This window comes from Trichomycterus rosablanca, chromosome 17, assembly GCF_030014385.1.
Source record: "Trichomycterus rosablanca isolate fTriRos1 chromosome 17, fTriRos1.hap1, whole genome shotgun sequence".
Taxonomy (NCBI): domain Eukaryota; kingdom Metazoa; phylum Chordata; class Actinopteri; order Siluriformes; family Trichomycteridae; genus Trichomycterus; species Trichomycterus rosablanca.
In genome coordinates this window covers 6547188-6561569 of record NC_086004.1, presented here as the reverse complement: position 1 = coordinate 6561569, position 14382 = coordinate 6547188, and the positions used below count along the sequence as shown (strand labels likewise).

Sequence of the window (14382 nt, the reverse complement as noted above, 5' to 3'; positions counted from 1 at the left end):
GCTGGAATTTGGGGGTTTTCATGAGTGATCTAAATCTCTGGAATGTAGCCTGGACAGGCATGACTGGCTTGGATACCTGGGACTGTGTAGACATCGTCTTTTTTGTGCACCATCTCTTTCCTGGCACACTTGCACACATTTGACACTTACAATTCCACAGAGAGAATAGTTGAATCCTTCTCTGTACAAATTCTTGTCAGTGGGCTTGGTTTTGCATACACGTTGAGTTCTTTGCCAAATAAAACCATAGAATTTGTCCAAGTAAATGTCCTGCCCCCTTAAAACAGCTGCCGTATGCCAGGAGGTGGACACCTATTGCTTTTCTCTTTTCAATATCATGCTGATATCAGTATGATAATCATATTATAGTGGCTACTGAGCCAGTATTTGCTTTCCTACCAAAATTTTGTTCAATTAATATTTCTGTTGCTAAGTTACAAAAATATCCTGGATTTATCAGCTGCAAACCATATAGCTGCATTGTATACAATTTAGTCAGTTGCTAGAAGTTCATTTTAATGAATTATGCTGTTCAAGATGCTTCCAGGACATCTGAAAACTAAACCAAAGTAGTGAAATATTCATGTTTGTTGGAAACAAAATGCGTTTGCAGACCACTGCAGTCTAACATGCTTACACACCACCTCAGATTGACCTGGTCGGGCATCCTCACAAACACAATTGGAAAATGGTTTGAGGGACAGAAGGTCATACATGGTCTCTTCCCACTGCCACTGTGATATGTGAACTCCCAGACTGGTACATGATACGGCTCTGTGTGGAATCCAATGCTGCCAGGTGATAAAATGCGACTGAAGATAGGACGTGTCTCAGAGGTGTGTGTGGTGATTAGGCTCTTCTTGATCAGATCAGGGGTTGTGCACGTGGCACTGGACTGGAAATAACTACATTGGGAAATAAGGGGGGGGGGGGGGGGGGGTGTGAGGTTACCCCCCAACCCGGCTTAAATTACTTCTCTAGATGTTAGTTGTAAATTGCATCCTAATCTGCATTGGACACACTAAGTAGTCTAGTTTGAATTTGACGTAGGTCACGTTTCCAGTCTTTTTACAGAACTGTTAAAGAACAAACATTATCGTCATAATTAGTTACTGGGTCCTGAATGAGGATTTGAACACTCCTCAATGATATTTTAACTTAAGGAGTAACCGTGTGACTTTAAGTAATAGACTCTGGCCATGGTATTAAAGCCATAAGTGGTTCTACAATACTAAAATAATTAATGTATATAATCAAGATATAGCAAGAATTGTTTATGGTATGAAGAACCATAATCAGATCTTTAGGTGGTTAAAGGTTGACACCCATTCTAATTAAAGGTCCAAAGCTTCAACCACTAAAATACCATAGTAACAACTCCATGTTCCAAGCAAGATTGTAGAATGAATGTTGGGTGACGTTTGTCTGAAGAGGTTGTAAATGTTGCATGCAAAGAACTGAGCATTTCTCAAAGTCTCCTTCAAGTTAAAGTCCCAAGTGATGGTGGTCCAGACTGCTCTGTTCTAGCCTGCACTGTGCTCGTCTGAGCTGCCATTCTCATAATTGAAGCCCCCCAGGGTGTTCATCATGTCCTCTATAATACATGCTGCTCGCACAGTCACGGACAGAGCTCAGCTATACTCAGCGTGGCACTGATTTTAATCTTAGCACTGCTGTTTTAAAGCTGATGGCTGATTGCTGGATTACAGAATGTGGGAATAGATGGAGATGAACAGTATTGGTGAGCTGAAGAGGGAAGCATGGTGCAGATTCTTGGTTGGTCATGTTACACACATCATGTGACAGCAGTACTTGGTTGACTGTTCACATTCCACCTGTTTAGCTTGTGCCAAGTGCTAAAACCCAAACTACAAGGACGGTCAAGTGCTGTTACAGAATTCTAGCTGCACATGATTTGCATGTGTGTGTGTCTGTTTGAGGTGGTTTTTTAATCAGCAGGGTGGGAGAGACAGGCGGATCTAATTACTAAAATAATTCGCATTTGCCCCATGCCTTTAACCACACACACACACACAAGCTATCAGATTATTTCAGCATGTTCACTTTCGGCTTGCATAATGTTCCGCACGCAACACGACTTCCTGCAGGCTGCCACATGCTTCTATAGTCTCTGACAGGGGTTCTGTGTGTTCAGCATACTCTGTCTTTATTATTTGGTTTGTGGTTGTGGCTTTTGTGCAGCACATGGTGTTCGTTTGTGTGGCCCAGTCACTCCCCAGAGAGAATGAGTGTTTGGAACATGTGTTAGTGGTGGTTTGGTGGAAGTGGTCTGTGATGGATGGTGTATTGGAGAGTGTTGGGCCTGTTAGGGTTGATTGACGTGAACGGGGAGTTTTTTTTTATTTATTTCTTTTATTAAGTACTGTTCCGTTTACCTCCTGGATGGCTTGAAGGGAAGGTGTGGCTCTTTGTCTTCAGACCACTTTGTAAATATAATTGATTAAGTTTAATCAGATTGTTTTCATCTGTGTCAGTCTGATTCTGAACAATAAAAGGATAAATTGGTTTAAAGGAGGGTGGGATATCTGAAGCTGTCAGTACTTGCACTTGGTCAGAGTACAGAGAGAAAAACATGGTTGAAACTGGGTGTCTCAGTTACCTTTCTACCGCAGTATTTACCTGTCAAAAGTAATCATACAGTTCAAATAAAGTGTAAGGATGTGTCACTAGATATCTCTATTCCTGTTGCTGACTTATTGGAATAAATTTTATTTATACATTTTCAAACTAATAAAATTGGCTACATCAAAAACACACTTGGGCTATTATTAGATAGAATGGAGGAGAAAGAATACCTTTATTTGTCATATTTACATATACACAAGTATAGTGCAATAAAATAGCCCAGCTCATCTGGGGTTAAGGGCCTTGTGGGTAGAGCTTTGGTCTATCAACTGAAAGGTTGAGAGTTTGAATTCCAGCTCTGCCATGCAGCCACTGTTGGGCCCCTCACCAATCTCTCGGGTTCAGGGGTGTTGTACAATGGCTGACCCTGCGCTCTGACCCCAGATCCAAACAAGCTGGGATATGCAAAGAAAGAATTTCCTTGTACTGTAACCTGTATATGTATATATGACAAATAAAAGCTTTCTATTGTATTCTATTTGGAAGCTGAAGTCAGAGCGCCATTGTACGGCACCCAGCTGCAATGTTAAGGGCCCAGCTGCATGGCAGAGCTGTGAATCGATCCCACAACCTTTCATTTAATAGCCCAAAGCTCCAACCACTAGGCTATAACTGTTAGGGGGCTTCTTTGTGAGAACCTATAAGCCCAAGCCTTTAGCCAGGTAATGACTGTAAAATGAAACCTGTTTTTCAGCACCACAGCTTCTAATTCATGCAGACCTGTTCTTTGTATTGTGTATGTATGGACATCATATAATAGTTAAATGGTGTGAAGCAAAGGTATCGAAACACCAACATGTGGAATACACTGATTCAATAATTGCAGCAGCAACAATAATGATGCATATCATTTGTTTTTGCAAAGATTTACTGCACATTAGACAACAGGCCTAAGGTCTGTAATCTAACAACCTAAAATCAAGTTGCCTTGCAATATAGGAGTATATAATTAACACCAGGTACAGACATGAGCATTTAGACCAAGTAGGAGGTTTGAAAGCTTTGGTACAAGAAGCTACTTATTACATTGATTTTACACATAAAATGAATCCATTCATCCTCAGTGAGCACTTCATCTTAATCAGGCTTGTGGTAGGTGCTAGGTAAGAAGAATCCATTACAGAGCATCATGCATATTTTCATTTACTCACATCCAAGGTCAGTTTAGAGTAGCCTTTACCTTCTGCATGCTTTTGCTGAGAGGAAACTGGTGTACACTGATGAAAGCCTAGATGTACAATTAGAAAACATGCCAATCCAGTTTTCAATACAATACTTTTAAATACAGATCAGAGCTTTTGAGTAGCGTCTGAACACTGATACGGAGATTCTCACTTTTAACTGAAGTTACTCTGTGCTCAGTTCAGCTGCCAAGTTATGATGAAACATTACAGGTGTGATTAATGACATGATTGCAGGTTTGATGTTAACATTCTGCATGTAGACATTGTGCATTTCTTAAAAAAGTTACCTATGGGTTTAATGTATTTGCTGCATTCTTACACACTTTAGAAATGAGCTCTGTAGCATTTGCTAATTGTTTTAATTCAGATGCTGTTAATAATCTGCTTCCTCTATTAATTGTGCACTGGGTATTTTGTGGTTTTGTGTTCCAGTTCTGTTCCAGGTCATTGTGTGGGTAACAGTGCTGTTCCAACAGAGCTGTTGTGGTGCTGGCAGCTTGCAGATTTGTTTCAATGATCACCTTATCTGCTGTCAATGCAGTAGCAAGATTGGAACCATGCTCTCTCACACTCTCACACTTTCTCTTTTTTTGCACTCTCGTCTGCCTCCAGGCTAATTATTTTATGCAATCATCTCTCCCGGAAATGGTGTGTGTGTGTGTGTGTGTGTGTGTGTGTGTGTGTGTGTGTGTGTGTGTGTGTGCGCGTGTGTGTGCATGTTCCCACATCCTTGTGATTGTGACTAGCAGAGTGTGAAGAAAAAGGGAGCAAAGTGTGTGTGTGGTGTGTGCACAGTTTTTTTCATAGGCTCGGTGATAAATGCAGCAGTGTAAGGGGAGCTGGCTGAGGCTTGCAGGAATGCAGGATCTGTTCCCTATGGTCTCGTTATGACTCGCTGTTGTTGTTCATCAGTCTCTGTTTGTCGTACTGCCTTAACGTACTGCTGGAATTGTGACCTGGTTGGCATTGCTTTCACCTTGTGCCATGTTTGACCTCTTTTTATTTCACCTGAAACCTCGTGCTGCTGTGCTACTTTTATGCAGCTCTACCTTTTGTAAATGATTTAATGCTGATAATTAGTTGTGAAGTTTATGTGAAGTCACGTTGCTGGCAAAATATTGTGTCTTAAGTATCAAAATAGAATGTTTTATTTTTAAATTTAGCACAACTAAATATCTTCACACACAGTGCTTGGTGTGTATTTCTTGTTGGTTGTTTGCCTAAATAGTTAAGTGCCATCAAGTCTATTCCTACTTCTTGTAACCATTTGGATCATTTTTCTCCAGAAGATTCTGTCTTCTGTTTGGTTTTTCAGGCTTCCACCAATTGTATCTATTCATCTTGTTGCTGGTCGTCCTCTTCCTCTTTTATCTTCAATGCTTTTAAACATAATTGTCTTTTCCAATGAATTGGTTCTTCTCATGATGTGTCCACAATGAGAGCTTCAAATAGGTTATCTAGACTTCAAGTGTGAGGCTAGGGTTGTTTTGGTGCTTATTGGTCACTTTTGGTTTACATTAGGGCTAAAAACTTGTAGAAAAGCAGTCTTATCTGATGGTTTTTATTTTTTTTGACCACAAGAAAAAGACAGATGCATTTAACAATATACATGTGCTAAATAACCTGAATACTGGTCCAAAGTCCAGGTGTCTTATTCCAATAAACAACTGACCCACAAATAGACAGTAGACTATAACATTTACTTCACTATTTAAATAATCCAGTAATTATCAGGTTAATATGGATGTACACAAACTTTACAGTATTCTATCACAGATCATGATGTACCTATGAGAACGTTTATTTTTTAGTCATAGTTTTTCAGCCTTTGCTTTTACTAGGCCATGTGTATTTTCTACATTTCTAAAATAGTCACACTATGCAATGCCATCCTTGATCTTTAACATCTTATTGACACCATCCAGTGAGAGAGAGGGAATAAATTAGAAAAGCCAGCACGTGTAAGTGTACACCGATAGATTTGTCACTTCTCAGAAATCTGGCGACGCTGGTGACTTCTGCAGTAGAGCAATTCCACGGTGATAAGATCTATCAGGGGAATGATTTTAATCCCCCCCTTCCCCTCCCTCCTTCATCTCCTGCTTCCCCCTCCTCCTCTCCCTCACCGGCGGTGATAAATGAGTCAATTATCGGCAGTTGCGCGGCCCTGCAGAAGGGAAGCGGATGTGCTGTTATTACCTGTTGCGGCGGGCTAATGTCGAGAAATTAATCATATTCTAATTTTCCCAGGCCCTCGTGCTTGCTGCACATAAATCTAACACTCGCAAGGCAGTCAGCAGCATCAGAGAGCAACTGACAGTGTGTGGGTGTGTGTAAGAAAGACAGGATTGTGGTTTAAAGGACATCGATGAGATGTCACTCAGTGTAGAAATTGCTGTGCACGGAGGTTTTGAGGTCATGTTGCTCATCAGACACATCGAAGAAGCGATTATTGGTTTAAAAAAAAAAAACTTTTTGGGGGATTGTAATTGCTGCAGGGCTTGTTGGTAAAGGGCACCTTTCACACCACAGCCACGAACGCAAGCTAATTTAAGACAGTGGCTCTGCAAAAAATCTAATTTGTACTGAATTTTAATATAGACATGCCACGGTTTGTGTGCTAGAAGCTTATTTAGAAAAAAAAAAAAAAAAAGTGAGGAAAGGTTCACTGAAAAATATCTGAGAACACTTCACCTAACCACAGCGAGAGCTATTATTTGTTAATAAATAAAACAATTGAAACAGATGTAGTTTGGAGAGGTCAAAAATATCTAAATATATATTATAGAAAGCTTTTATTTGCAGTCATTGCTGCTAAGCAATTTATGTTTTACAAATGTACAATATTGTATTTCTCACATCCCCTCTGTGTATCTATTGTTTTATAATCATTAGGTTAATAAACAGGACAAATTTGCATTAGCAGAGGGAATTAAAAGGCATCGGTTTTTCACAGCATTGTAAATGGCTCACAGTACAACCAGTTTATGAAGTAAAAATGTGCAGCATGCTCACGTTAATAACTAGACGTCTGATTAAACTGTATGTTAATGCTGTGCTGTACATGACAATGCGGACAGAGAGCTTTTTAAACAACGTCATGATGTTTGACTTCCTGTTGGACTGATGGGGTGCCACGGTGGCTCAGTGGGTGGCACCGTCGCCTCACAGCAAGTAGGTCCTGGGTTTGGTCCCCAGGTGGGGCAGTCTGGGTCCTTTGCATGTTCTCCCTGTGTCCGCGTGGGTTTTTGTCCGGGTGCTCCGGTTTCCTCCCACAGTCCAAGAACACGCAAGTGAGGTGAATTGGCGACACTAAATTGTCCGTGAATGTGTTCGATATAACCTTGTGTGAACTGATGAATCTTGTGAAATGAGTAACTACCGTTTGTCATGAATGTAACCAAAGTGTGTAAAATATGATGTTAAAATCCTAATAAATAAATAAACTGTTGGACTGATCTATTATGTGCAGTGCTGAGAATAAGAGCGGGCACGTTTGTGAACGGAAATAAAATGAAACCTGTCATCCTCTGTTCTCTTACAGCCTGAAGCTGGAGTGTGAGAAACTGGCCACGGAAAAGACGGAAATCCAGAGACATTATGTGATGGTAAGTGACATACTGGGAAACATGGACACACCCACACAAAGAGGTGCAAACGTGTACAGAAACACACCAAGGCAATTAGGTGCAGAGATGTGCCAAGACACATGCATACACAAAGCTCCACCAAGACACACAAAGATGCAAAAATACATGCAGAAATGCAGGGCGTGCAGAGATGCATTGAGACATGTGCATTCATGCACAGAGAGAAACACACAGATACAAAGAGCACAAAGGCACAGACCCAGGCAAAAATACACAAGCACAAGACATGCAAACAAAGTGCAGAAATACACTGGCACACAGGCACACACTTCAGTTGTATCCTAGACCAGGGTGCAGTTCTGTGTGCTTACTCCTCTCACCCCTGCTGTCTCTGTTTTGTACGTTCTCTTTTTACTGGCTTTATTTTATTTTCTATGTTTTTTTCTGGTATATAATTTTTGGAGTTGCCTAGCAACAGTGTGGATTCATGGCAAGGCTGTAGACTAGGACAGACAGCTGTCACACTGCTTCTTTTACTGTCATGGCTCTGCCTCTCTCAACCGGACCCCCCAATCATCTGGACCACAAACACTACTTTCTTCCTCTTTCTTATAATTATGGCTCTGACAGCTCTGTACTACTACAGGACTGAACTGATCAGAATTCTGCTCAGTTCTGATCCATGTCCTTCTCTTTACGCTCCAGTCCAGATCACACTAGTCAAGATTAACCGATATTAGCTTTATACGTTATATTGTTGAGAACTGATGATCTTCTCTTTTGTTTTGCAGTACTATGAAATGTCATACGGGCTTAACATTGAGATGCACAAACAGGTGAGTATTATGAATAATTTGCAAATGGTGAAAGCTTCTTAATTGCACTTCTACATATGTTTTAGCAGTTGACAGTGTAGAATGGAAGTTACTTCGAAGTTTAGTCTTATATTTAGGATTAAAATTCACAGTATTGTCATTGTAAATCAGTTCTCTTCCTCTTCGGCCAAGTGCTTGTGAATTCCCTCTGTTAATAAAACCATCAAAACCTTCTACCCTTTATTTAGCTTTATACACCACCACCACCCCTGCCCCCCATGAGTGCAAGCTCTCTTTTTTTTCCCCTCTGTCCTCTGGAATGCCTTTCTCCCCTTTTCCAGACCCCCACCCCCTCTCTGTACTGAGGATGGCTTTTGGTAGTTGACATATTTAACAAGAAATGTGTCTCAGTGGGTGATGGAGGCAGGGCGATAGAGGAGTGATGAAGATTGGAACACAACTGGTGGGGTTGTTGATGTCTGCAGAGGGAATAGAAAATCAAAGGACAATTTTAATAAATTGCACTTAGCTGCAAATAGCGCTGTTCTATTGGAAAGCTAAAAAAGCATTTCTGCAGTTCCCTAACTGCTAGCAACAGAAACAGCCCTAGGTAATAACGACAGCAGGTGGAATAGTACACATTATTAACATAGCTTGCATCCTTGTTTGATTTTATGGGAGAATTGCAGCATTTCTGCACACATCAACATCCCATCTAGATATTTAGCTCCAGTCTGGTGATGATTGTACAGCTAGGTTTGGTTATGTGACGGTTGATATTGTGAGGTATTGATGTCCCATACTTCTCAATGTTGTGGTTATTCTTTACAGTTGGGTTATCTGGCAAAAACCTTTCTTCTTTTACACCACAGTTGACGAAACATTGCTTTTTAGACCTTGCTTTGTGCATAAAATAGAAAAGACCTTCTCCCAACCAAGCACACACGTCTCATCAAATCTTATTGTATTGTGTGCTGTAGCACTGAGATTTTTTAACCCAAAACATTAAAATTACGCTTGGCAAAAATAGTCTGGGACTGTTTTATAGTCATCAGCATGCAATTATGTATTTATCTTCTCTTCTCCACCAAACACTGATTTTCAGATTGCCAAGTGGAATAACCATGATTTGCTTCAGAGAATGCTTTGATGATTTTGCTTCAAGTCTAATTGTGGTGTTCTTGTCAAGTCACATTTATTTGTATAGCGCTTTGTCTCAAAGCAACTTTGTGGAATCCAGGACTAAAAACCTGAGGGCAACAGTGTAACAGAAAGACTCCCCAAATACTACAAGACAGAAACCTTGAGAGAAATCAGTCTCAACAGGGACCTGTTAATAAATTAACTGGTGTAAAATAGAAGGTGACCATACTATAATATGTATGGGCCATGAACTCGTTATGGCCCATTTAATTGCACATTGCAGAGTAACAGTTCTGTCTGCCTTGTATAATATTTTTAGCCTTATGGTCAACAGCATAGTGTTCCAGGTACCAAGTTCTGCACTGACCTGTACGATATGGCTCCGAGGGAGAAAAGAGGTTCAGTGTGGCTGCAGTGGACCAGCAGATGCTCTGCATGAATATTTTACACTGCTCTCCTCTCACACTGCAGCAATTAGTCCTCACCACATGTGCACAGCTAAAATATTTACTAGCTCTCTCTCTCTCTCTCTCTCTCTCTCTCTCTCTCTCTCTCTCTCTCTCTCTCTCTCTCTCTCTCTCTCTCCCCGTGTGTCTGTGTGTGTAGACAGAGATTGCTAAGCGGTTAAATGTGATCTGCGCTCAACTCATCCCATTTCTCTCCCAGGAGGTAAACACACACACACACACAGTCTTGTGTTACTAACACTGGGGCTTTATGAACACCCCGTTCCCCCAAATGAGTTGAAACTTTGTTTTTAGGGTTTTTTGAACTTACTTTAGGGATTTGAATGTTTATGTTTTTGATTAGGCATTAAAAAGTTTTTGAGTGAAAACAGTCACATTTGACAAATTTAATTAAAAAAATGCTCTGTAATGCTAAAGCTTTAGAATTTTATTAAAAGAAAACCTGAGAAATTCAGACTCTCAGCTACCAGAAACTGATGTGGAGGTAATTTTCTTTCTTTCAGACAGTGTTGTCACACAACACCAAACCCACAGAATGAAGTGGTTATTAACACTGAATAAATATCATGTTTTACATTTATGTTTCTGTCGAAAAGAAAATTCTTTGTATGTAAAAATTAACTGTGTGCAGGATTCTGTAACATTATTCTGCAAAGCTCGGTGCCACTTGCCTGCCCATGCATTTTTACATTTTCGGTATTTAAGAGACACCAAAGCGATTTACAGTACTGAGGGTTAAGGGCTTTGCTTAAGGTCCCAACAGTGACAACCTGGCGGTGGTGGGGCTTGAACCAGTGACCTCTGGATTCTAGTCCAGTGCCTTAACCATTGACTAAGGCACTGGACTAGTAATCCGAAGGTCACTGGTGCATGCTAATGTTCCAGTGCTGTGCTATGTATACAAAGGCTTTCTTCCAAATAATTCTTCGTGCACCTTAAAAAAAAAAAAAAACAGTTACTGAGGTTTGCTGAGGTTTTATGTACAGTATGTTTGTTTAACGAACGTTTCTTTGATTGTGTCCACAGCACCAGCAGCAGGTGGTCCAGGCCATGGAACGTGCCAAACAGGTGACTATGGGGGAGTTAAATGCATCGATAGGGGTACGTGGACTCCCCCCCCTGCCTCCCACAGTGTGTACTTCCATCTTCTCATCACCATTTTTTGGTTGTTGTTTTACCTGATATTAAGGTTTTTTTTTGTTAGTTTTAGTTTCAAATCAGGAAAGATCAGATTAAAGTGGGTTTCTGTATTTTCTGGATTAATTGCTGTATTGCTTTAAAAGATGCACCTCCTGCACCCAGGTGGCGCAGCAGGATATTCTGCTAGCACACCAGCACCGAGTTTCTGAACTCCTCAGTTCGAAATTCGGCTGTGTGGGGGTGGGTGGGACCTCATATGCTGTGTAAGGACCCTGATTGGCGGAAGAGATGCCTGTGCAGAATGCAGAGCGTGAGCAGCGACATGCTCTCCTCGGATGTAATCGGGTATCCTTCAGCAGCGAAAGACAAAATTGACTTCGCTAAAATTGGGAGGAAAATGGGGAGAAAAATTTTCTAGTTTTTTCCTCATGTTATGGCTTTATCTAGATCTCAACATTACCTGACACCTTTTTGTCAGAAAGCCCGATGGCCAACACATGCTTCCTTCAAGCCAAATAAAGCTATTAGCAGCTTCACGGCTGTGATTAATTAATGCTTCACTAGTTGACCGAGAGAGAGCCATGCTATATTACTTCCCAGTGAGCAGGTGTTTTTTGGCATTTGTATAAATCACAGTGTAATAGATGGCAAAAAGCATGTCCAGAACATAAAGCAAACCAGAACAGTGCTTCGTCATATCTGAAGAAAATAGTAATTGCTCAAAGAATAAAAGAATTAATACTTGTAACAATATTGGCTACTAGTATGTTGAGGTTTTAATGCCTAATGGATTATTTTATTTAATGCTTAATTAAATTATCAGGCAAAAGCTACAAATTTGGGAGAAAAGCAGTTACTAACCTGCTTAAATCTGTGGGCACACTAGAAACCTCCTTAAAACTTCAAATGTTTGGCAACAGGAAAACACAATAAATTTAAGTGCAGTTAGCTATTTAGCCATGACTTAGCATTGTAGTGTTGACTAATTCAAAGTTCAAGAACTAAATTCCATTTAGAGAGCTTCAGCTTTCCTACACTTGTTTAGTTAGTGTTGGTTATCATCAGGCTAGATATCTTGGCAACCACATGCCTTAAAAGCACATCAGTAAAAAGAGAGGTTGTGCTATCTGATCTACCCTCCAGACAGAAATCTCATGCTGCTAAAGTTAGCATGTTTGGCATTTGTAATCAACCCCTTGAGAGCTCAACTTGACCAAAGCAGTTGATATTGTGAGCCAGTGTCCTATTTAGTTGGTCAAAAGAAAAAAATAGCTTTTGAGGTTTACTAGAATTTAAACATTAAAATTATTGCAGCAAATTTTAAAAATCTAGTGTAGCCAGAGCTTTAGAAGTTTAGGTTTTGATCATTTTTTCCATTGACATCTGAGATATCCATTCCAGTTAGTTTTTGTATGTGTTTGTTTGGTACTTTTAAGGATGCCCCCCTACTGCTGGCCACATACTCTATGTGTACCAGCTAAGCAGCACCTCTATAGACTCTGTTATTTTTCTGTCTCTCCACTCCAGCAACAGCTGCAGGCGCAACACCTTTCCCAGCATGCCGCTCAGGGTCTTCCCATGGCTCCTCACCCGTCAGGCCTGCCCCATCCGGGCTTGGCACTGGGGGGTAGCTCGAGTCTGCTTGCACTCTCTGGAGCGCTTGGGGCACAGTTGGCTGCTAAGGATGAGAGGGCACATTTGGAAGCTGTAGCAGCGGCGGCGGCGGCAGCAAGTGCTGCAGCCGCCGAGCACCATCGAGGTATGCCTCACAGACACTGAGAGAAGAGCTTAATTAAAGGGCAAGTCGTAGCCTAGTGGTTAGGGTACTGGACTAGTAATCAAAAGGTTGCTGGTTCAAGCCTCACTACTGCCAGGTTGCTGCTGTTGGGCTCTTGAGCAAGGCCCTTAACCCTCAATTGCTCAGATTGTATACTGTACTGTAAGTCGCTTTGGATAAAGGCGTCTGCTAAATGCTGAAAATGTAAATGTAATTAGATAACTGATGTGTTTGGGTTTTTACTGTGCTGTATGTTAGGAGTAACCTAATGCATTGCTTTACTAAACCTTGTTCTCTTGCTTTTCACTGGTATTAGTTAACAATAAAGGCTTGTGTGAGGAAATGCTTTTATTTTTTGGTAAAACCAGTACTGTCTTTATTCTTTATGGTTTCTGCTATAAAAGGTAAGGTTGTAATCTGGATGACTGTGCATGGTGGGTGGAATGAACAAATACCTTCTTTTAATACTCTGATCATAATGCTGCATATATTAAATCATGTGGTGATGAGCTGATGTTAATGTTATTTTATTTATTTATTTTTTTGGGACGTGGACTTGGACCTGCTGTGCTCCATTCAGATCGAGAAGCTGGACCAGTGAGTATCACATTTTAACACAGGCTTCTTGCTTAATCTGTTCTCTTTGTCTTTTTTCTTTTGTTGTTTTATCTCGTCTGTGTCTCATTTAACTATGATGTTTAGTGCACTTGGCAGTTGTTGTAATTCTGAGTGATTTATTCATGTCATTATGCGAGTGCAAACTGTCCTATGGATTGTCCAGATTCTGACGATCACAGCAGGCTAAAGTTCTGCCAGAGTCCAGAGTAAATGCTGATGCAAACAATAAATGGCTTAAGCTATTTGACCTGACCATGAGCTTGTTGGATGTTTCATAACCATGGCCATGGAGATAAACTCCCACCTTTGAGTCTACAAGAGTTATTTCTCTATATCTGTTAAAATTTGTGCCCATTTAGTCAAAAGAGCATTTGTGGGGTGAGACACTAATGTTGGATGAGTTGGGCGAGGCCTGGCTCGCAATCAACAGTCAGTTTAAAGATGTTACTGGGTCAGTGATGGCTGTGTGCATGCCACTGATGTTCTTCTACACCAAACTTTTAAACCACATTTGCACAGACCTAATTTTGCAAAACACCTGATTTTCTGTGCATCTAAGTGTTTTACGTATCTAAAGACTGAAATGCTGCTGCTTGGTTTGCCAAGAGATGTTGAATAATCATCTGGTTGCTAGTAGAGAGTATAGTAGAGAGTATATGGCAGTTGTAGCCTAGGTTAAGGTACTGGACTAGTAATTGAAAGGTCGCTGGTTCAAGTCCCACCGCTGCCGGGTTGCCACTGTTGGGCCCTTAAGCAAGGCCCTTAACCCTTAATTGCTTAGGCAATATATGCTGTCACAATACTGTAAGTTGCTTTGGATAAAAGTGTCTGCTAAATGCCGAAAATGTACATGTAGAGAAAGACTGGACAGTTCTCAGGTGAAGACAAGCTGTACTTGTAGCTTGAAAGGCTCAGAAAACTCTAGATTTCAAGTGTTACCATTATGTAGGGAAAGCTAAACATTTGGCTTTGCAGGCAAGAATCAGGGTTTTATATCTAATG

The 14382-nt window shown here is 40.7% G+C and overlaps 1 protein-coding gene across 1 annotated transcript in view; it reads left to right on the top strand.

Annotated features, from left to right (window-relative positions):
* tle2a (TLE family member 2, transcriptional corepressor a) overlaps positions 1 to 14382 on the top strand; it is a 35824-nt gene that overhangs the window by 12515 nt on the left and 8927 nt on the right. Inside the window, exons 3-9 of the mRNA XM_063013303.1 lie at positions 7375 to 7438; positions 8212 to 8256; positions 9985 to 10047; positions 10872 to 10976; positions 12513 to 12744; positions 12910 to 12913; positions 13308 to 13359. Of these exons, the coding sequence (XP_062869373.1) occupies positions 7375 to 7438; positions 8212 to 8256; positions 9985 to 10047; positions 10872 to 10976; positions 12513 to 12744; positions 12910 to 12913; positions 13308 to 13359 (565 nt within the window). The remainder of the gene's footprint in view (positions 1 to 7374; positions 7439 to 8211; positions 8257 to 9984; positions 10048 to 10871; positions 10977 to 12512; positions 12745 to 12909; positions 12914 to 13307; positions 13360 to 14382) is intronic.